We start from the raw sequence: 17,640 nt of genomic DNA on the forward strand, positions 1-17,640 counted from the left end.
ACGACGATTTGAACCCAACCTACGGCTAGCCATGAGCACTAATGACCACCAATGGCCACCCACGCCCTACGACCACACACGGCCCACGCCGAGCTGAAGCCACCCATGCCAACTTGAAACCCACCCACCCATGGTCCCACGCTAATCTGATCTTTGTTTTTGGTTTTTTTTTTTTTTTTTTCTTTGATGAGATGAGAAGTGTAAAGGCTGGTGTGCTTAAAACATTATATTTGTTTTGTAAAGGGTTTATAAATTGAGTCTCTAAGACTCGATTTCCAGGTGGACACCACGTGAAAAAAATGCCACATCAAACGTGATCAGACCATGAAAACCGAGTCTTTGAGAGTCGATTTATAGCCTAAAATCGAGTTTTTAAGACTCGAGATGTTAGTAAAATATATACTTTTGAAACCGTGACTACTAATTATATTGTTTGAAAAATGGGCCTAATTCCCTATTTTGGCCATAATTTTTCATGCACGCAAAACAAGGTTTTGTGACTAGTTATCATGAATTGTGCAATGCGATTTCTTTGGTAATCTTAAATTTCCATATGTGTCACGCAAATAACTAATTAACCTATCACATTTCTTGGAAGGGTATAATTTTCATCACATAAAGGAAACCAAATGCATGATCTTAAGGGAGAGGAGATTAATATTTGTATGTGTTCCATTGCCACCTACTTGTGAAAAAAAAAAAAAAAAATTATGACTATTCACTTAAGGAGGGAAATCCAACAACTAATGCAAGAAATTTTCAATTCCTAGTGTGCTTGAATGATTCTTTTTGTCTCGGCATTTTGTTTCATAAGAGGAATACAAAAAAAAAAAAAAAAATGAAATGGCAATTTAAGACTATTCACTCAATGGAAAGTGCAACAATGGAAACTTCCAATTTCAAGAAAATGCAATTGTGCGATGGGTGCTTAAACTACAAGAAGAGGCCTTGGACATGTATGGTATATGAGATTAACCATATTATGACTATTGTAACGCTCTTAGGCACATAGCATACTACTGACACCAATAATTTGAAAGGCAAATCATTTGATCCATATAATACTAATGGATTCTTATAATACCAAAATGCAAACTTTTGCTATATTGTACAACCACAAGAGCGTAAGGTTAATCCACCTTAAAGAACTAATTCCATGAAATGAGTTTTATAATACAAAAAAAAGAAAAGAAAAAAAAAAGAGTTAAAGATATAGCATCACAAGATGAAACTAAATAAATATTGCAATGAAAGCTTTTACTTCAGCCTAATTAAAAAGATAACAGTGGGCGAGAGCCTGAAGTTGAAGCTAAACCACTGTCCGCACCTGACATTGTTGATGTAGAAACATCATCCCATTGCTCGTACATCTCAGTTCTAACATATTCAACCTCTTCGTAGGTTTGTTGAACATTAGGAGTTTTTTGCAATGTTTGGATTGCCTCCAACTGCTTTGTAACTTCTTTCATTATAGGTCGTTCCTTCCTATTCAAGTTCAAGCACATTTTTGCAAGGTTTGCAACTGCTATGATTTCTTCCTGCTTAGCATCCTTCATAACTCTAGCATCAATAATATCAAACAAATTGTTCTCCTCCATTGAATGAATGAGATATGTGGCTAAACTTCTGCATTCTTTTGTCCTTGTAGAAGAAATAGCTTTTTCTCCGGTTAAGAGCTCAACAAGGACAACACCAAAACTATAAACATCACTCTTTTCTGTAAACTGACTTGATTGGAAATACTCAGGGTCTAAATATCCAAAAGTGCCCTGTACTATTGTGGTTAGATGAGTTTGATCAACAGCAATGGATCTTGAAGTCCCGAAATCTGCTACTTTTGCTCTGTACTTATCATCTAAGAGAATGTTTGTAGTCTTAATGTCTCGATGGTAAATGGGTGTAGAAGCTGCTGAGTGTAAGTAGAAAAGAGCTCCTGCAACTTCTGTAGCAATTTGTAACCGCATATCCCATGTTGCTAGAAACTCCTCATTTTGGTCATAGAGATATTGAGATAGAGTTCCATTAGGAATGAATTCATAAACTAGCAGAGGAACTTCTGTCTCCAAACAACAACCATGTAGTTTAACCACATTCCTATGGTTAATTTGTGAAAGAATGACGACTTCATTAATGAATTCTTCGAGTTTTCCTTCATCAATTACCTTGGACTTTTTTACTGCAACAATTTTCCCATCTGTCAACATACCTTTATAAACAGTGCCCTGTCCTCCTTGGCCAAGAATTCTATTCACATTAAAATTGTCAGTGGCTTTTTCCAATTCCTTTGAATTAAACAATTTGGTGGTTTTCTCAACAGCCACTTCACTTGAAGACAATTGTTGTTGCAATAATAAACCACCATTTCGTTTGAAGAACTTCTCCTTGCGCTTAATATTCTTCCTTTTTTGTACCACTTTGTATGACCACCATCCACCAATAAACAAAAATAATAGCCCAAATCCTGTGCTAATACCTGGTTAACACAATGAAATGAGAAAGATCACTCCTAGAAATGCTTATAATAGTTTTGAATAAAATAGGGACATCTTTTTTGAATGCCAAAAGGCTAGACAAACAATCCCATGACAAAAGTACGTTAACTTACATTGACAAGTAGTAATCAAAGAGAATGATACACTAAAAGTGGGCTGTAGATGGAGGATAAAAGATAACAAAAAAGAAGTTTAGCAAAAAAAAGAAAAAGAAAAAAAAAAAAGAAAGATAATAGAAAAGAACAAGCATTATGTTCTGGAGGGTCCAATATACCTCAAGAGCCAAGACCAATCGAAAGCTTAAAATAGTTTTATATAAAATAGAGACAACTTCTTTGAATGCCAAAAGGCTCGACAAACTATTCTGTGACAAAAGTATGTTAACTCACATTGAAAAGTAGTAATCAAAGAGAATAATACTCTAAAATTCTTGGAAAATTTGTTGAATATTCACATAAATTCTTTCAAGTTTGCTTGTGGGTCATCTTTTTTTTTTTTTTTTTTTGGGAGTAAATAAAAACAACCTATGGGTCATCTTCATAATACCATTTATTAGTAACCAGCTCGCTCGTGGACGGAATAAATAGAAAATGTTTAAAAGTTGACTTGATTTAAGGGAGTCACCCCAAAAGAAGTATTAAAAACATAAAAAGATTAAGAGACAAAATGGAAACAGTAAGCAACAATTAGGTTATTCTTCATTCAACATTATCCCTATGCCTTTACCATTTGGAGTTCTGAACTCACCTTCCTATTTTAGGTAAATCTTTTTTCAATTATTGTAGATCTCAGAGAGGGTAAAATAAAGGACATACCTATTATGATAATTTTGTTGCGAGACTTGTAATCTGAAACTGGATCACAATAGTATCCCCCAAGAACATTTACACAAGGATATCGAAGATTGTAAAAACTACATACTTCAAGATTTGCACATTCATCAATATCTGACATAGTGGCATGTAATAACAAACACAACATTAGAATAGATGTTCAAAATTATCAACAATAAAACACGACAATGCAACATTGACATTCATCCAAAAAGTCATTTCTGCTGTATAATACTACTAGTCAGTAATCACTAAACAGTCTGATGTCCCGAAAATATTCAACAAATATGTTTTCTTTTCTTTTCTTTTTTTATGTTATTACTTTTATAAATATGAAATTTATTAATTATTAATAGACATGATTGTATTAATATATACAATCATTTATTCTACCAGTTTTTAAAAACAAAATATGATGTGACAAGTTCTACCATTTTTATGTTGTTTTTGAAAGTGGGATGAGAAATCTTGATAAAGACAATAGCACAAACCATACCCACCTATATTATGAACCATTTTAAATTGTTTTAAACAATGTGTGAGGAAATTAATTCTGCTATGGCAAGGGTCATAGTGTTAGGGTCATATTTTTCAGTAGTTGGTATATTCTTTGACAAAATACACTTTATTTGTATTTGGGTCGTTCTAACTGGATTTTAGAATATCATGGAGTATATCTTACAAACAAAACAATTGATATTATTGAAGACTACATGAAGACTGTACAAAGAAACAAGTGTGAAAAGTTGAAAATAGTGAACCTCGACACAAGCTTGACATAAGCTCGATACAAGCTTCCATCAATACTTAATGAACCTCGATACAAGCTTCATACTACTCAATCTATCGAGCTTCGTAGATCTAGAAATTCTTGATCTGTTTTTTAGCCTATGATGACTTGGACTTCTAGGGTTTTGTTTGCTAAACTTCTAGATGATATAGAAAAGGATTATTTTTTTAGCCATTATCACACATAGAGACTCACATAGAAAGTTTTTACATTTATTGTGAAGCTACATTCTTATGTGCCTTAGGGTTTTGTGACTAAGCGCTTCCTTCTCTTCAAGTGTATTGAAGAACTTTGTATCCAACAACAAGCTTCAAGTTGCTAGAAGTTAATCACGTACTGAGATCTGTGCAAAGGGAAGAAGACTCTACAAAATCAAGACTAATTGAGGATTGGTGTGAGGATTCTACTGTAGGTAGATACTTTAGGATAAGCTAGGTTTGGTGTAAGATTCCTTATACTTGTAATCTTTTGATTTTGATTAGTGATTATTGGGAGTGTTGACCTAAAATTTACCCGATGGAATTTTTGCCTTATAAGAGGTTTTCCCCATTAGTCAACAAGTTACTGTATCAAATTTACTTTTTGCTGCACTCTAGATTATTTGGTGATTTGTTTGTGCCTTTACATTATTGCATGTAATATGAATAATTAATCAACTTTGGTAATTGAATTAATTAACAAGAGTCAATTTATAACCAAAAAAAAAAAAAAAAGTTTAGTAAGCTTCTACTAACACATGCATTCCCATGCATTGTTCTTATACTAATTCTCTCTCTATTGTGCGTGTGCATGTGCGTGGTGTGTGTGTATGTGTGTGTGTCTGCCAACTTTAGTTTCTTCCTTATGGCACCCAAGAAATTCGTTCCTTCTAGAATGTAGTTGGCAATTTAGCCAACTTTAAAATTTAACTTACTTGTAATAGCCAAATGTGCATTATTCTCATTCATGAGAGGGTTTCCTTAAGTTGAAAGTTCAAGAGGAAATTGAGAGGGGAAAAAGGGCTATGAATCAAGAGGATATAAGGCATGTTTGTTTACTTATTCCATTAGTCCACTTTCTATAATAATAATTATTATTATTATTATTATTGAAGATGCTTGATAAGCTTAAAAAAAAAGGAAGAGAACAAACAGGAGCAAAGTAGAAGAAATAAACTCTTTTTTAACCCTAAGATTATCAAACATAATTTTTGACAAATGATGGTACCAAAATTTTTTTTTTTGGAACACAATATTTTTACAACTTAATAATATGTGCAATTTTGATTAATAAACCATCATTTTCACATAAATCCATATTTTTTGTCACTTGAAGTGTCAATAGTCACTTACACGATTAAGCTTTTTCTACCTATAGATAGTGAAAGCACGTAGTAAACAACAGAGGGTTCGAGGGGATACCCCTTGACAGCCTACGATGAATAAATGAGTTAAAGGTAGAAACCAATGCTAAACACTTGTGAATAGACTAGAAAGGGAGTAAAGTGACTTATCGGTATGAGGCATGAATGCTCTCACAAGGATAAGCAAAGCTAGAAGTAGGCTAAGACAGAACAAGGGAAAGCAAGCCAACAGAGAGTTAGGAGCTTCACTCCTTCAGCATTTATAGTCACACATGTCCTAGTTGTGACACAAAAATATATCTATAGACTTTGTGGTACCCAAAATGAAATTTTATGGTTCGCCCAAAATATAAATGAAATTTGGGAAATTATTGTATATTCTTGGAGTACTATAAATGCGTACTCTATTCTCTTACATGAATGGTGAGTCCCACTAATTAAATTCATGGTAGATTCCACCATTCATGTGAGATGGGAAAGTACATATTTATAGTACTCCGAGAGTACCGAATAATTTTTCATGAAATTTTGTGACAACATCAAAATTAATTAATTTAATCATTTTTATTTGTCTATGAAAATGAAACACACATTTTATTTATTAATAAATAGATTTAATAGAATGGGAGAAGTTTACCTTGACATCCACCAACAAGATAGGGATTTCCTTCAAAGCCGGAGTTGCAAGTACATGCAAAAGTCGTACTCATATTACCCAATAACGAAGAACCATTTGCAAACCGACAGGTTGAATGATATGAATTAGTTTCCATTACAAAAGAAGATAAGTTTGCATTTATTTCCCAATTCAATACCACAGGAACGTGAGACATTTTTCGGACTTCAAAGTGGTTTGTTAAATTTTCCTCGAACCACTTCTGATCTACTAAGGAGGCATACTTGCAATCTTCGGTTCTTTTAAATGGGATCGTTGACTGTATTCTTGTGGTAAATACATCAAGATCTGAAGCGATTGTGGTTTTGCAACAGCCGATGCCATTGCAACTACTGCCGTTTGACTGTATGGCGTCTTTCTCACAAACGGACATGCACCCACCATATATACTTCTTAATGAGCTATTTGAGACATCACTGGATAGAACATAAGCCAAGTTATCACAACCAATGGCAACGAATATGTTTCTCAATTTTGAGAAGACAAAGGGACTCGATGCTAAGCTCACATTTGTTGCGATCTCAGTCTCACTCTCAGGACAGCTCGATGACATAGGATAGTTGACGCGAAGTGTGCCCTCTAATGAAATGTCCAGAACCTCCAGATCTAATCTTCTCAAGAAAGGCTTGGGAGAGACAAGAGTGTTGTTGCAATCTATCGCAAACGAATCATCAATGTAGCAACCAGGTTTAATTCCAAAAGGGTAGGGAATTGTAACGTTCCCACAAACGGCTGCTGCTCCACTACATGAACTGTTTCCCAAACCCACTGCTTCTATAAATACATTCATTGACCACAACAAAAACACCATTCCCACCGTCATACCCATCTCTCTCTCTCTCTCTCTCTCTCTCTCTCTCTCTGTGATGATGATGATGAGTATCAGTGTGAAACAGCAAGGCTAAGCCCTGACTTCTTATGATAAGCCACCACAAAATAAAAATAAAAATTCTAAATATTTCTATGGAAATTGGATAGAAGACCAAAGTCAACATCGAAGTCAGCAAAAGACTAGCAGCCCATATTGACGCGTGGCTTTTAATCTGGTAACTTTAGTAGTGCATGTCCTATTAATATTAGGACTTTCTCTACCCTATGTTGGTTAAGGGTGTCTGTAGGTTGGATTTGGCGGGTGAGTTTTAGTTAATAAATTTTATTGAAAAAAAACTTAGATATGAGATATATAAGCTTACGGAAAATGAATACATATATATATATATATATATATATAGGCGTGTTGGCTCAAGTTTTGGTGGTTTAAAAAACTTAACTCGACAAGCGACCCGATCTATCACTTTAATAGTTTAATCTATCCACTTGGAAATAAATATCATATCCATGTGAGGGTAATGTGGAGCGATGCAAGTCGAGCGGTTTGAGTGAATTGAGTGGGTTATTGCATAATCCTAGTTGTGGCTGATAATATTGATGATCACAAATCATGACATTATTAACAATCAAGAAGCACCAAGAATATATAGTATAAACAAAAAAGAGAAGGGTACCCAAGTCTAAAAAAATTAGAGTTTCCTTTTTTTCATGGGTATTTACTTCTTACCATGTTTTGGACTTAAAGTCTAACTTCTGCCTATCAAAAAAAGAGCCCATTAGATATGAAAAGCTACCTTTTTAAAGTTTTATTAGGCATGTTCATAAATCTGAGGAAAGCTCAAAAATCCATCAAACACTTAAAATCTGTTTGTGTTATTTTATTATAATTTGATGATTTCTAAACTATGGTTTCAAGTTATAAGAATATTTCACCAAAATAAAGTTATAAGAATATGTTTAGGAATGAGCTCTAGTAGAGCAGATAATAGGAGGACAGATACAAGGCAACACGTGTAAATGAATGAGCTCTAGTAGAGCAGATAAGAGGAGGACAGATACAAGAGCAGATAAGAGGAGGACAGATACAAGGCAACACGTGTAAATGAATGAGCTCTAGTAGAGCAGATAAGACGAGGACAGATACAAGGCAACACGTGTAAATGAATGAGCTCTAGTAGAGCAGATAAGACGAGGACAGATACAAGGCAGCAGATAGGAGGGATAAGAGGAGGACAGATACAAGGCAACACGTGTAAATGAATGAGCTCTAGTAGAGCAGATAAGAGGAGGACAGATACAAGGCAACACGTCTAGACTGCTTGTTGAACGTGGTAGCTGTGCTTGTTGGACGTGGTAGCTGTGCTTGTTGAAGTGGTCAATCACTTCTCTTACAACAAAATGATAAAAATATCTAAAGTTTTGTTAACTGGAGGCGGGCAGCACCGGTAAATGAGCCATGGGCTCACTTGCTTAGGAAAATGGTAGAAAATAACTTTTGTTTCTGGCGTGAAAATTGGTTTCTTTGTTGAAGTGGTAGGTCTTTCCCTACATTTTCCTCAATTTCACTTTTTTTTTTTTTCTCCCCCAATTTTACATTATTAGTATTTTACTTTTTTTTTCTTTTTTTTTTTTTACCAATATCAAACTCACTTCTAAAAAAGAAATATCAAACTCACTTTCTCTCACTTTACCATTATCAAACCCACTTCAAAAAAAAAAAAAAAAAAGACGAATAAAAGTTCAAATGTTCAATGAAAAATTAAACAATTATTTTATAAGAAGTTACAATAATTTTATTTTATTAAATTTATAGTGTCACGTTTTTCAGGCCAGACCCAAGATGCTTGGGACCTTAGACCAATGAGCCCGGTACAATGAATTTATAGAGAGTGGGCCAAAGAGCTAGGCTTTAGTGTATGGATAACGGTAATCACGGTGTTCTTCATGGATCGAGTTTACCTGAGGGGATTGCTCCTCAGCACGATCCGGGGAGCTTTTTCTGGTGCCTCTGGTGTGATGGGGGGACCTTCTGTCTCCTTCCCCCCCCCCCCCCCTTTTTATAGTAGTTTTTCTTCTTTTGAATTGGGTTCCTTGGGTAGGTACTTGTCCCATCAGCCCTCCCCTCCAGTTGTTAGGAGTGGTTGTAAAGGCAGAAAAGCATGATTATGTTAGGCACAAGGCACTGAATGCAGTCATGGCAACTTTTCCCTCTAACATTTCCATTTTCTTCACTGTCCCTTTTTGTTTTAGTACTTTTCCTATTCCATGGAACGATTTGGAGTGTCACTACCAGTGGCAGGTTGGCTCCTTTATCCTCGGCTATATCCATGCCGAGTAGGATTCTCCACATCGCCGAGGAGGGGTTTTCCTTGGGCTGGGCCCTTGGCCCAACGTAGACATTGACATGGGCCTACTGATCTTTTACCCCCCACAATAGCCCCTCAAAATCCTGCTGTCCGGCTTCTCGGACGGAGAGGAGGGTTTTGGTGTCATCGGGCCTCTGTCACGACTTGCCAAGTCTTGTCCTCCATTTAATGCCAGAGCCTCTTCGCATACCTGAGGCGCGTTCCTGGTTGTGAGACGTTCTTTTAGTCTATCCAAGCCGCGTTCTTGTTGTTTCGGTATACGAGGCACGCTTTAATTAGGGCCCTTTCACGAGGTGACATAAATCCAATGGCTGAAGACTACTTTGGAATTTGAGCGAGATTTATCTCGTTTGTAATTCCTTCTTGGAGATTTAGGGCAAATTGATTGCCTCCAGATTTGTCCCCTATATAAGACGCACGGTGGGAGATCATTCCCCTTTATTCGCAAACCCTTGAGTGTTTTAGCTTTCTAACTCCCCAAATGTTTCCAAAATCCCCACTATGAGAGTGACTGAGATTTAGGGAGTGAAATGGTCATGGTTAGGGTGAGGGTGAAGGAACAAAACCCCTTTCAGAAGCCTTGGATGTCTCCGAGATTCAGAATGGCCCGATCAGGGCAAGGGAGGCAAAGGTTGAAGATATTTCTCCCCCTCGGCTGGACAATAAAGGAGTCTCTCTTCCTTCAGCCAAAATCCGAAGCAAGTGTAGGTCGCATCAGATTTTTGGTGCAACACAATTGAGACTTTCATCCTGCGCCGTGTGTCACGCATGCGAGGGTTCGGGTTTCCCATCACCGGTACCATCCATACTTGCTTGATTGTTGCTAGAGCAATACTTGCTTGATTGCTGCTAAAGCAAGTATGGGGATTTGGCGTTCCTGCTTCTTCTCTTCCACCGTCGGTACCATCCAGACTTGCTTGGTTGATACTAGAGCAAGGTCGTGGATCGGGTGCCTCCGCTTCTTCTTCTCTTCCACCACCGGTGCCATCTGTACTTACTCTATTGCTGTTGGAGCTAGATTGAGGATTCATTGTTCCCGTGTGCCACTTTTTTTTTTATTTTAAGTTAGCTTCTGATATAGGCTTGTCTAAGTCTTTTTATGTACATTGTACTTTTCATTTATCTAATAAAAAGGTGATTTTATTTCATTTTGCGTATCCTTTCTTTCCTGCAATAATTGTTTTATGAATGGATGTACTGGTGTCTTTTCTTCCGAATAGTACTCAGAACTGATGCCATTGATGGTAAAGAGTCGTCACTTTGAACCTATCAAAATTGACGGGTACAGACGGCGCCACTTGTAGGGTCACGTTTTTCAGGCCAGGCCCAAGATGCTTGGGACCTTAGACCAGTGAGTCTGGTACAATGAATTTGTAGAGAGTGGGCTAAAGAGTTAGGATTTAGTGTATGAACAACGGTAATCACGGTGTTCTTCATGGATCAAGTTTACTAGAGGGGATTGCTCCTCGGCACGATCCGGGGAGCTTTTTCTGGTGCCTCTGGTGTGATGGGGGTCTCAGCCCCACCCTTCTGTCTCCTTCCCACCCCCCCTTTTTATAGTAGTTTTTCTTCTTTTGAATGGGGTTCCTTGGGTAGGTACTTGTCCCATCAGCCCTCCCCTCCAGTTGTTGGGAGTGGTTGTAAAGGCAGAAAAGTATGGCTATGTCAGGCACAAGACACGGAATGCAGTCATGGCAGCTTTTTCCTCTGACATTTCCATTTTCTCCACTGTCCCTTTCTACTTTAGTACTTTTCCTATTCCGTGGAACGATTTGGAGTATTACTACCTGTTGAGGTCTAAAAAAAAATCATAGTAAAATAAGCCCAAGAAAGAATAAACTAAGCCCAAAAAGAATGAGTTAAGCCCAGAAGGAAAAACCAAGCCAAGTCCAAAGGGAGCATACGAAAGGTCCAGAGGATCCCGAAGCCCAGAAAAGAAAAGCATTCAAAAAAAAAAAAAAAGAGATCACGGCAAAATATAAGAAGCAAGGATCCTCAGGCACCATCAATAGACGCGGATCCTTTCAGGCACAAAGAAGAAGGAAGATCGAGACAGCTCGATAGAAAGAACACAGAGAAAGAAAAAAGAAAGAGAAAAACAAAGAAAAAAGCAAGCGACTTCTCATGGCACAGACAGAAGAATCCTCGGGGAACCAAGACAGGGAAGAAGGATGACAACAAACGATCTTTAAAAAAGGCAGGATAGGAAAGAAAAGGAAAAGCTGAAGGCATCAGAAGTGGAGATGCCGAGAAGGGCATACCTCAGCACTCCCAAAGAAGATAGCCAACAAGAAGCTTTCAAAAGAATCAGAACCAAGAAAAGGAAAGAATAAGAAGAAGCGGAAAAGGGACTTACCAAGACAACAGGGACAAGACGTGCTCTGTTCGCAGGAAAGCAAAACAGGGGAACCAATGGTTCCCCGGGACGCCCAGAAAACTCCATTATAAAAGGAGGGGATGGGTTGTGAAGAAGGCAGCGAGAAAAAAAGGGAGAAACATAAGAAAGAAGAGATTCTTTAGGAAAAAACTATCAGAAAATCTGTGCGGAAAGAAAATTACTAAGGGAAAAATGAATACTGCTTCCCGATATCCCGTAAAAGCAACTATGGTACATACTCGGATTCAACAAGAATCAAACTTCACAAGTTTTGAAGGCTGAAATAGCCATTCAAGGCTGCCATTTTTGAGCTCGATTGGACCTTGCATCATGTCCTAGTGAGCTTTCTGTAATTAAACAGATAATGCCTTAATGAAATTCTGTTTCATAATTCCCAGGATCCCCACAATACTTTTTTTATCGTCTTGCTAATCCTGCTTTTCTTTCTTTCTGAGCTTACGTTGTTAATTTCTGGCACTCCTCGATATCCTTGTTTGTCATTTTTTTTGTATGTTGTCAGGAGTATTCTTTGCATTCACTTGATTCTTAAACAGTCATTTAGCTGCGGTGAGTCAAGGCCCAGTCCACCAAATCCTTTCTTTTTCATTCAGGCTCGGGATCCCTGGGCCTGAGTACCCCGAAAAAAAGACACTCTCACATTTTGGCGACTCCACTGGGGACTGGGCAAAGAAGAAGGAAGAAACAATCCCTTCACAGAGAATGCCTCCAAGACAAAGAAACAGCAAAGGAACTAATGTGCCACCTACGGCCTCTGAGCCTGTAGGAGAAAACGAGGAAGTCTCCAGGCAAGGAGGTGGGATACCCTTGGTGGAACAGGAGGTTGTGTCGGAACAAAGACACGCAAGACAGGAACCAGACCTAATGGCCAGGATGACAGCAATGTTAAAGGATCTGGAGCAAGAAGTTCGTCTTCTCAAAGAAGGCAGGACACAGGAAGTCAGAGACAACATTCCCCCTACTGGCCACCAAGATGGGACCCAGCCAGAAGGAGGGTCAGCAGTGGGAGAAAGAACCAACCCTCAGTATTTAACACTGGCAGACGTCAATGCCCTCCTGGAGCAAGAAAGGGAAAAACTCTCAGGGATCCCCAAGCAATTCTCTCGGGATCCCCCGTTCCCTCCAGAACTTCTTGGCAAACCATATCCTAAGGGATACGAACCCCCAAAGTTCCATCCTTTCGATGGGAGGAATGGAAGTGCCGTGGAACATGTGAGCAGGTTTGTCCACACTATGGGCCCCTATGCAGGAGACAAAGAATTATGTCTAAGGGAATTTGCCAAATCTTTGGTGGATAGGGCATACACCTGGTACACCACGCTGAGACCCGGGTCCATCAAGACCTGGGATGAGATGATGGAAAAATTCTGCGCCAAATATTACCCTGGTGAAGACAAAATCACTTTCCAGAACCTACAGATGGTGAGGCAGAGACCTGGAGAAGATCCTGTTCAGTTTATTAAAAGATTCGAAGATGTGTCTCTAGACTGCTATGGAGACCATGAAGAAAAGGAGCTTGTAAAGACCTGTATAGCCAACATGCTTTTTGATTACAGGCTCAACCTTGAAAATTTATGTATCACACAGTTTGCTGACCTGCTACAGAGAACCAAAAGGACAGCGCAAACCATGAGAACAAAAAGGCTGCCCGCGTCCCAAGCTATGACAGCATCAATAGGAGAGAAAAGGAAGAGACCAGATGGGAAGGTGTTTAAGGAACCACCAGTGATCCCATGCACAGCTGAGGAGTTAAGCCATGTCCTAGACAAATGGATTGGAGATGGGGTTGTCAGGCCATTCACTGTGTCCAGGCCACCAACCGAGGAAGAAAGGAAGAATCCTTTATTTTGCAGAATTCATAATTATGTGAAGCACTCCACTAAGGACTGTTGGACCCTTCGCAGGCTCTTCCACAAAAAGTTGAGGGAAGGAACCTTGGAACTCACTCAAAAGGAGCCAGAAGTGCAGAGGAACCCCTTGCCCAACCACAAAGGGAAAGGGGTGGTAGCAGTAGTAATACACGGGAACCCAGCAGAAGCAGCAGAATTCGAAGGATCCTTCCACCCGAGCACAGTCAAAACCCTCCAGAAGAATCCTAAGTTCAGGTCATTATTCAATCAATTAGGATTCGGACCAGAAGCAAGAAGGGTGGCCACAGAGTCTCTCATGAGCATAGCAGCAGATTCAGGGATCGAATGCTTTACAGCTGAGTCACATGCTAGTCGAGCTTTCCTGGAAACAACCAATGCAATAACCTTCACTGATGAAGACATGGAAATTGAGCACCCAGACCACCGTAGACCCCTTTATCTCATGGCCACCATAAACGGTGTTCAAGTCAGAAGAGCACTGGTGGATACGGGGGCATCACTCAACCTCATTGCCTTAAGTACCCTGGAAGCTGTTGGTTTAGTTGACAGAAGGATCCTGGGGACCCCCATGGAGATAACAGGATTTGGAGGATCGGTGGAATCAACAGAAGGATACGTGCAGCTAGCCTTAAGGGTAGGGCCAATAGTAGCTTTGACAAGGTTTCATGTGATTAATGCAGAAGTTTCTTATCACGTGCTGCTGGGACGCCCGTGGCTTCATAAACATCGCCTTATTCCATCCACGTTCCATCAATGCATTAAAGGGAGACTGAATGGGAGGCCCATAAGGATCCCTGCTAATCATAATCTTTTCAGCCAGGGAGAAGTGAACTTTGCAGAAACGATGTTTTATGATGAGTTGGAGCCAGATGATGAGAACCCCACCCCGGGGACCCTGGGGGCACCTATCCTAGAAGAAGAAGAAGGAGGAAGGAACACCCGTGACCTGAGAAACCTCTTAGAAAGAAAAAGACAAAAGAGGGAGCCCAGCTCTTTAGGATCCCGAGAATGTGTGGTGGTGCGGGAACCTGGGGGAAGGTTAATTTATCGTTTGTGAAGGTGCGCGGGACCCGAATGCATTGTGCAGGAAGGTCCCGGACCACCAAGCTGCATGATGGCCCAAGAAGAAATCCCAGAAGAACCAGTTAAGGAGGCCCAGATTCAGCCTGAGGAAGAACTAAAGGAAGTAGACCTGGGAACAGAACCAGAATCCCGAAGACCTGTTTTCATTAGCAGTCGATTGGTGGCTCAAGAAAGAGAACAACTGGTAACCTTACTTCAAAAATACAGAGATGTGTTTGCATGGACCTATGATGAGATGTCTGGTCTAGACCCGGAGTTGGTAGTCCATTCTCTTAATGTGGAACCAGGGGTGAGGCCAGTAGTCCAACCAGCCAGGGTCTTTCACACTGAGGTAGAAGCTCAAATAGTCCAAGAGGTCAAGAAATTACTAACGGCTGGTTTTATCAAACCCATCCAACACCCAAAATGGCTTTCCAACATTGTACCTGTGAAGAAGAAAAATGGTCAAATCCGCTGCTGTGTAGACTTTCGCAACTTGAACAAGGCATGCCCTAAAGATGAGTTCCCCTTGCCCAATATCGATCTCCTTGTAGATTCAGCTGCAGGAAACTCAATGTTCTCGTTTATGGATGGGTACAGTGGATACAATCAAATTCGCATGGCAGCCAAAGATGCAGAGAAGACGGCATTCAGAACTCCGATTGGGAACTTTTACTACACTGTAATGCCCTTTGGCCTAAAAAATGCGGGGGCTACGTATCAACGGACCATGACAGCCATTTTCCATGACATGATGCATGAGGAGATGGAAGATTATGTAGACGATATTGTGGTCAAGTCAAAAACCAGAACAGGACATTTCCAAGTACTTGAGCAAGTCTTTGAAAGATGCAGGAAATACAAGTTACGTATGAACCCCATGAAGTGCGCCTTTGGAGTGTCTGCTGGAAAGTTCCTTGGGTTCCTGGTACATCACAAAGGCATAAGCATGGACCCAACCAAGGCCACAGCTATTGCCACGATGAGAAGACCAACTACTGTTAGGGAACTCAAAAGCTTCCTGGGAAGGGTCTCCTATATCAGGAGGTTTGTGCCTGGTTTAGCCTCAGCTACAGCAGGCCTATCCAAACTATTGAAAAAGGGAAATGAATTTACCTGGGGAACAGAGCAGCAGGAAGCTTTTCAAAGAATTCAGGGCATTATGAACCATCTGCCCACCCTCCAGGCACCAGTACGTGGGCGACCTCTGTTGCTATACTTAGCATCAAACTCTCAGGCAATAGGAGCTTTGCTGGCACAAGAAGATGACCAAGGAAATGAGCAACCCATATATTATGTAAGCAGAACACTCAAGGATACCGAGACCAGGTACCCCAGAATAGAGAAAGCCTGCCTAGTAATCGTTTATGCATCCCAAAGGTTGAAGAGGTACTTCTCAGCTCACCAAATCCTCTTGGTAACCAAGTCCCACCCCATAAAAGCACTCCTGCACCAGCCCCTTCTCACGGGAAGAATAGCACAATGGCTAGTGTTGCTCTCACAATATGATATAGGCATAAGAACCCCCAAGGCTGTCAAGAGCCAGGCCATAGCAGATTTGCTAGCTCAATTCCCAGGAAAGGAAGAAGGCCCACTGAGCGAAGAAATCCTTGGTGAGGTAGCAGTGATGGAGATCCCAGGGAAGAAATGGACCATGAGGTTTGACGGGTCAGCTACAGCAACTTCAAATGGGGTAGGAATTGTATTGAGCTGCGAAAATGGGGATATCATGCCCCTTTCTTTCAAACTTGGTTTCTCATGCTCTAATAATGCAGCTGAGTATGAGGCATACTTAACTGGGTTGGCTATTGCACTCAGCATGGGAGTGAAACATATGAGAGTGCTGGGAGATTCTAATCTGGTAGTCTCCCAAGTGAAAGGTGACTTTGCACTACGGGAGCAAAGTTTAGCAGCCTACAGGACTTGGGCACAGAGGCTGGAGATGGAATTTCAAACCTTCAGCGTAGAATACACTCAAAGAAGTGAAAACAGGTTTGCAGATGCTCTCGCCACCCTGGGATCCCAAATACCATTTAATGGGAGGGATACGCTGATAAAAATAGGAAGGCAGGAACATTCTATTGTAAGAATCCTCCAAGGAATGTACCCCGGGGAATCCAAACAGTGGGACTAGAGGGACGAAGTCAAAGAAAGGATGAAAGAGGCGAGCCCTAGAGGGAACATCAAAGAGCTAATGGATTACACTCAGATAGAAGGAGAATTGTATAGAAGACTGCCAGGAGGAATACTGTCCAGATGTATCACCGAGAAGGAAGGAAAGTTGAAACTAGAAGAATTACACGCCCAAGCATGCGGAGTTGCAGAAAAAGTCAGCCTATACAGAAGGATGCAACGCATGGGGTATTACTAGCCAGATATGGACAAGGAAGCAGCAATCATACAGGGGAAATGCAAGGAATGTCGTTTGGCAATCGATAAAGAAGAAAGCTACGCGGTGTTTATTGCAGAAGATTGGCGGGTTCCTTTCATAGGATACCTGGCTCAGGGGATCCTGCCAACTGACAAGGAACTGGCCCACAAGCTCAAAAAACTAGCGTGCAGGTATTTCTTGCAGAACGACATTTTGTTCAAAAAGGGATACCATGGGGATCCCCTCAGGTGCCTGGGACCAAAGGAAGCTAGAGAAGCAGTTAGAGAGGTGCACTCTAGAGATTGTGGAAGTCACCCAGGGAAGAGAAGGCTGTATAAGCAGTTACTGTTATTGGGGTATTACTGGCCAACGATGAAAAGAGACTCTGAGGAGCTGGTCAAAACATGTCATGCTTGCCAAGTCCTAGGAGATGCAATTCACACTCACCCAAATGTCCTACAAGATATGACGACGCCATGGCCTTTTCATACTTGGGAGCTCGATCTCATAAGGCCCATAAATCCTCCATCCAATGGTTATATATGGATCCTGGCAGCCACGGAGTACTTTACAAAATGGGTAGAGGCCATCCCTTTGAAAAAAGCTACTGG

General features: G+C 40.3%; 1 protein-coding gene across 3 annotated transcripts in view; it reads right to left on the minus strand.

Annotated features, from left to right (window-relative positions):
- Window positions 1-1,090: 1,090 nt before the first annotated feature.
- Window positions 1,091-17,640, minus strand: part of LOC126705497 (wall-associated receptor kinase-like 22) — a 117,329-nt gene continuing 100,779 nt past the window's right edge. Inside the window, exons 1-3 of one of the 3 annotated variants that reach the window (XM_050404550.1) lie at window positions 6,095-7,080; window positions 3,308-3,439; window positions 1,091-2,473 (exon numbers count right to left, since the gene is read on the minus strand). In XM_050404550.1, coding sequence (XP_050260507.1) covers window positions 1,272-2,473; window positions 3,308-3,439; window positions 6,095-6,962 — 2,202 coding nt within the window. In that variant the 5' untranslated portion in view covers window positions 6,963-7,080 and the 3' untranslated portion in view covers window positions 1,091-1,271. Of the gene's footprint in view, window positions 2,474-3,307; window positions 3,440-6,094; window positions 7,081-17,640 lie in introns of those variants that run through there. The other 2 variants (XM_050404549.1, XM_050404548.1) reach the window with 2 other exon arrangements.

Source organism: Quercus robur, chromosome 11 (assembly GCF_932294415.1).
Source record: "Quercus robur chromosome 11, dhQueRobu3.1, whole genome shotgun sequence".
In the NCBI taxonomy this organism is placed as follows: domain Eukaryota; kingdom Viridiplantae; phylum Streptophyta; class Magnoliopsida; order Fagales; family Fagaceae; genus Quercus; species Quercus robur.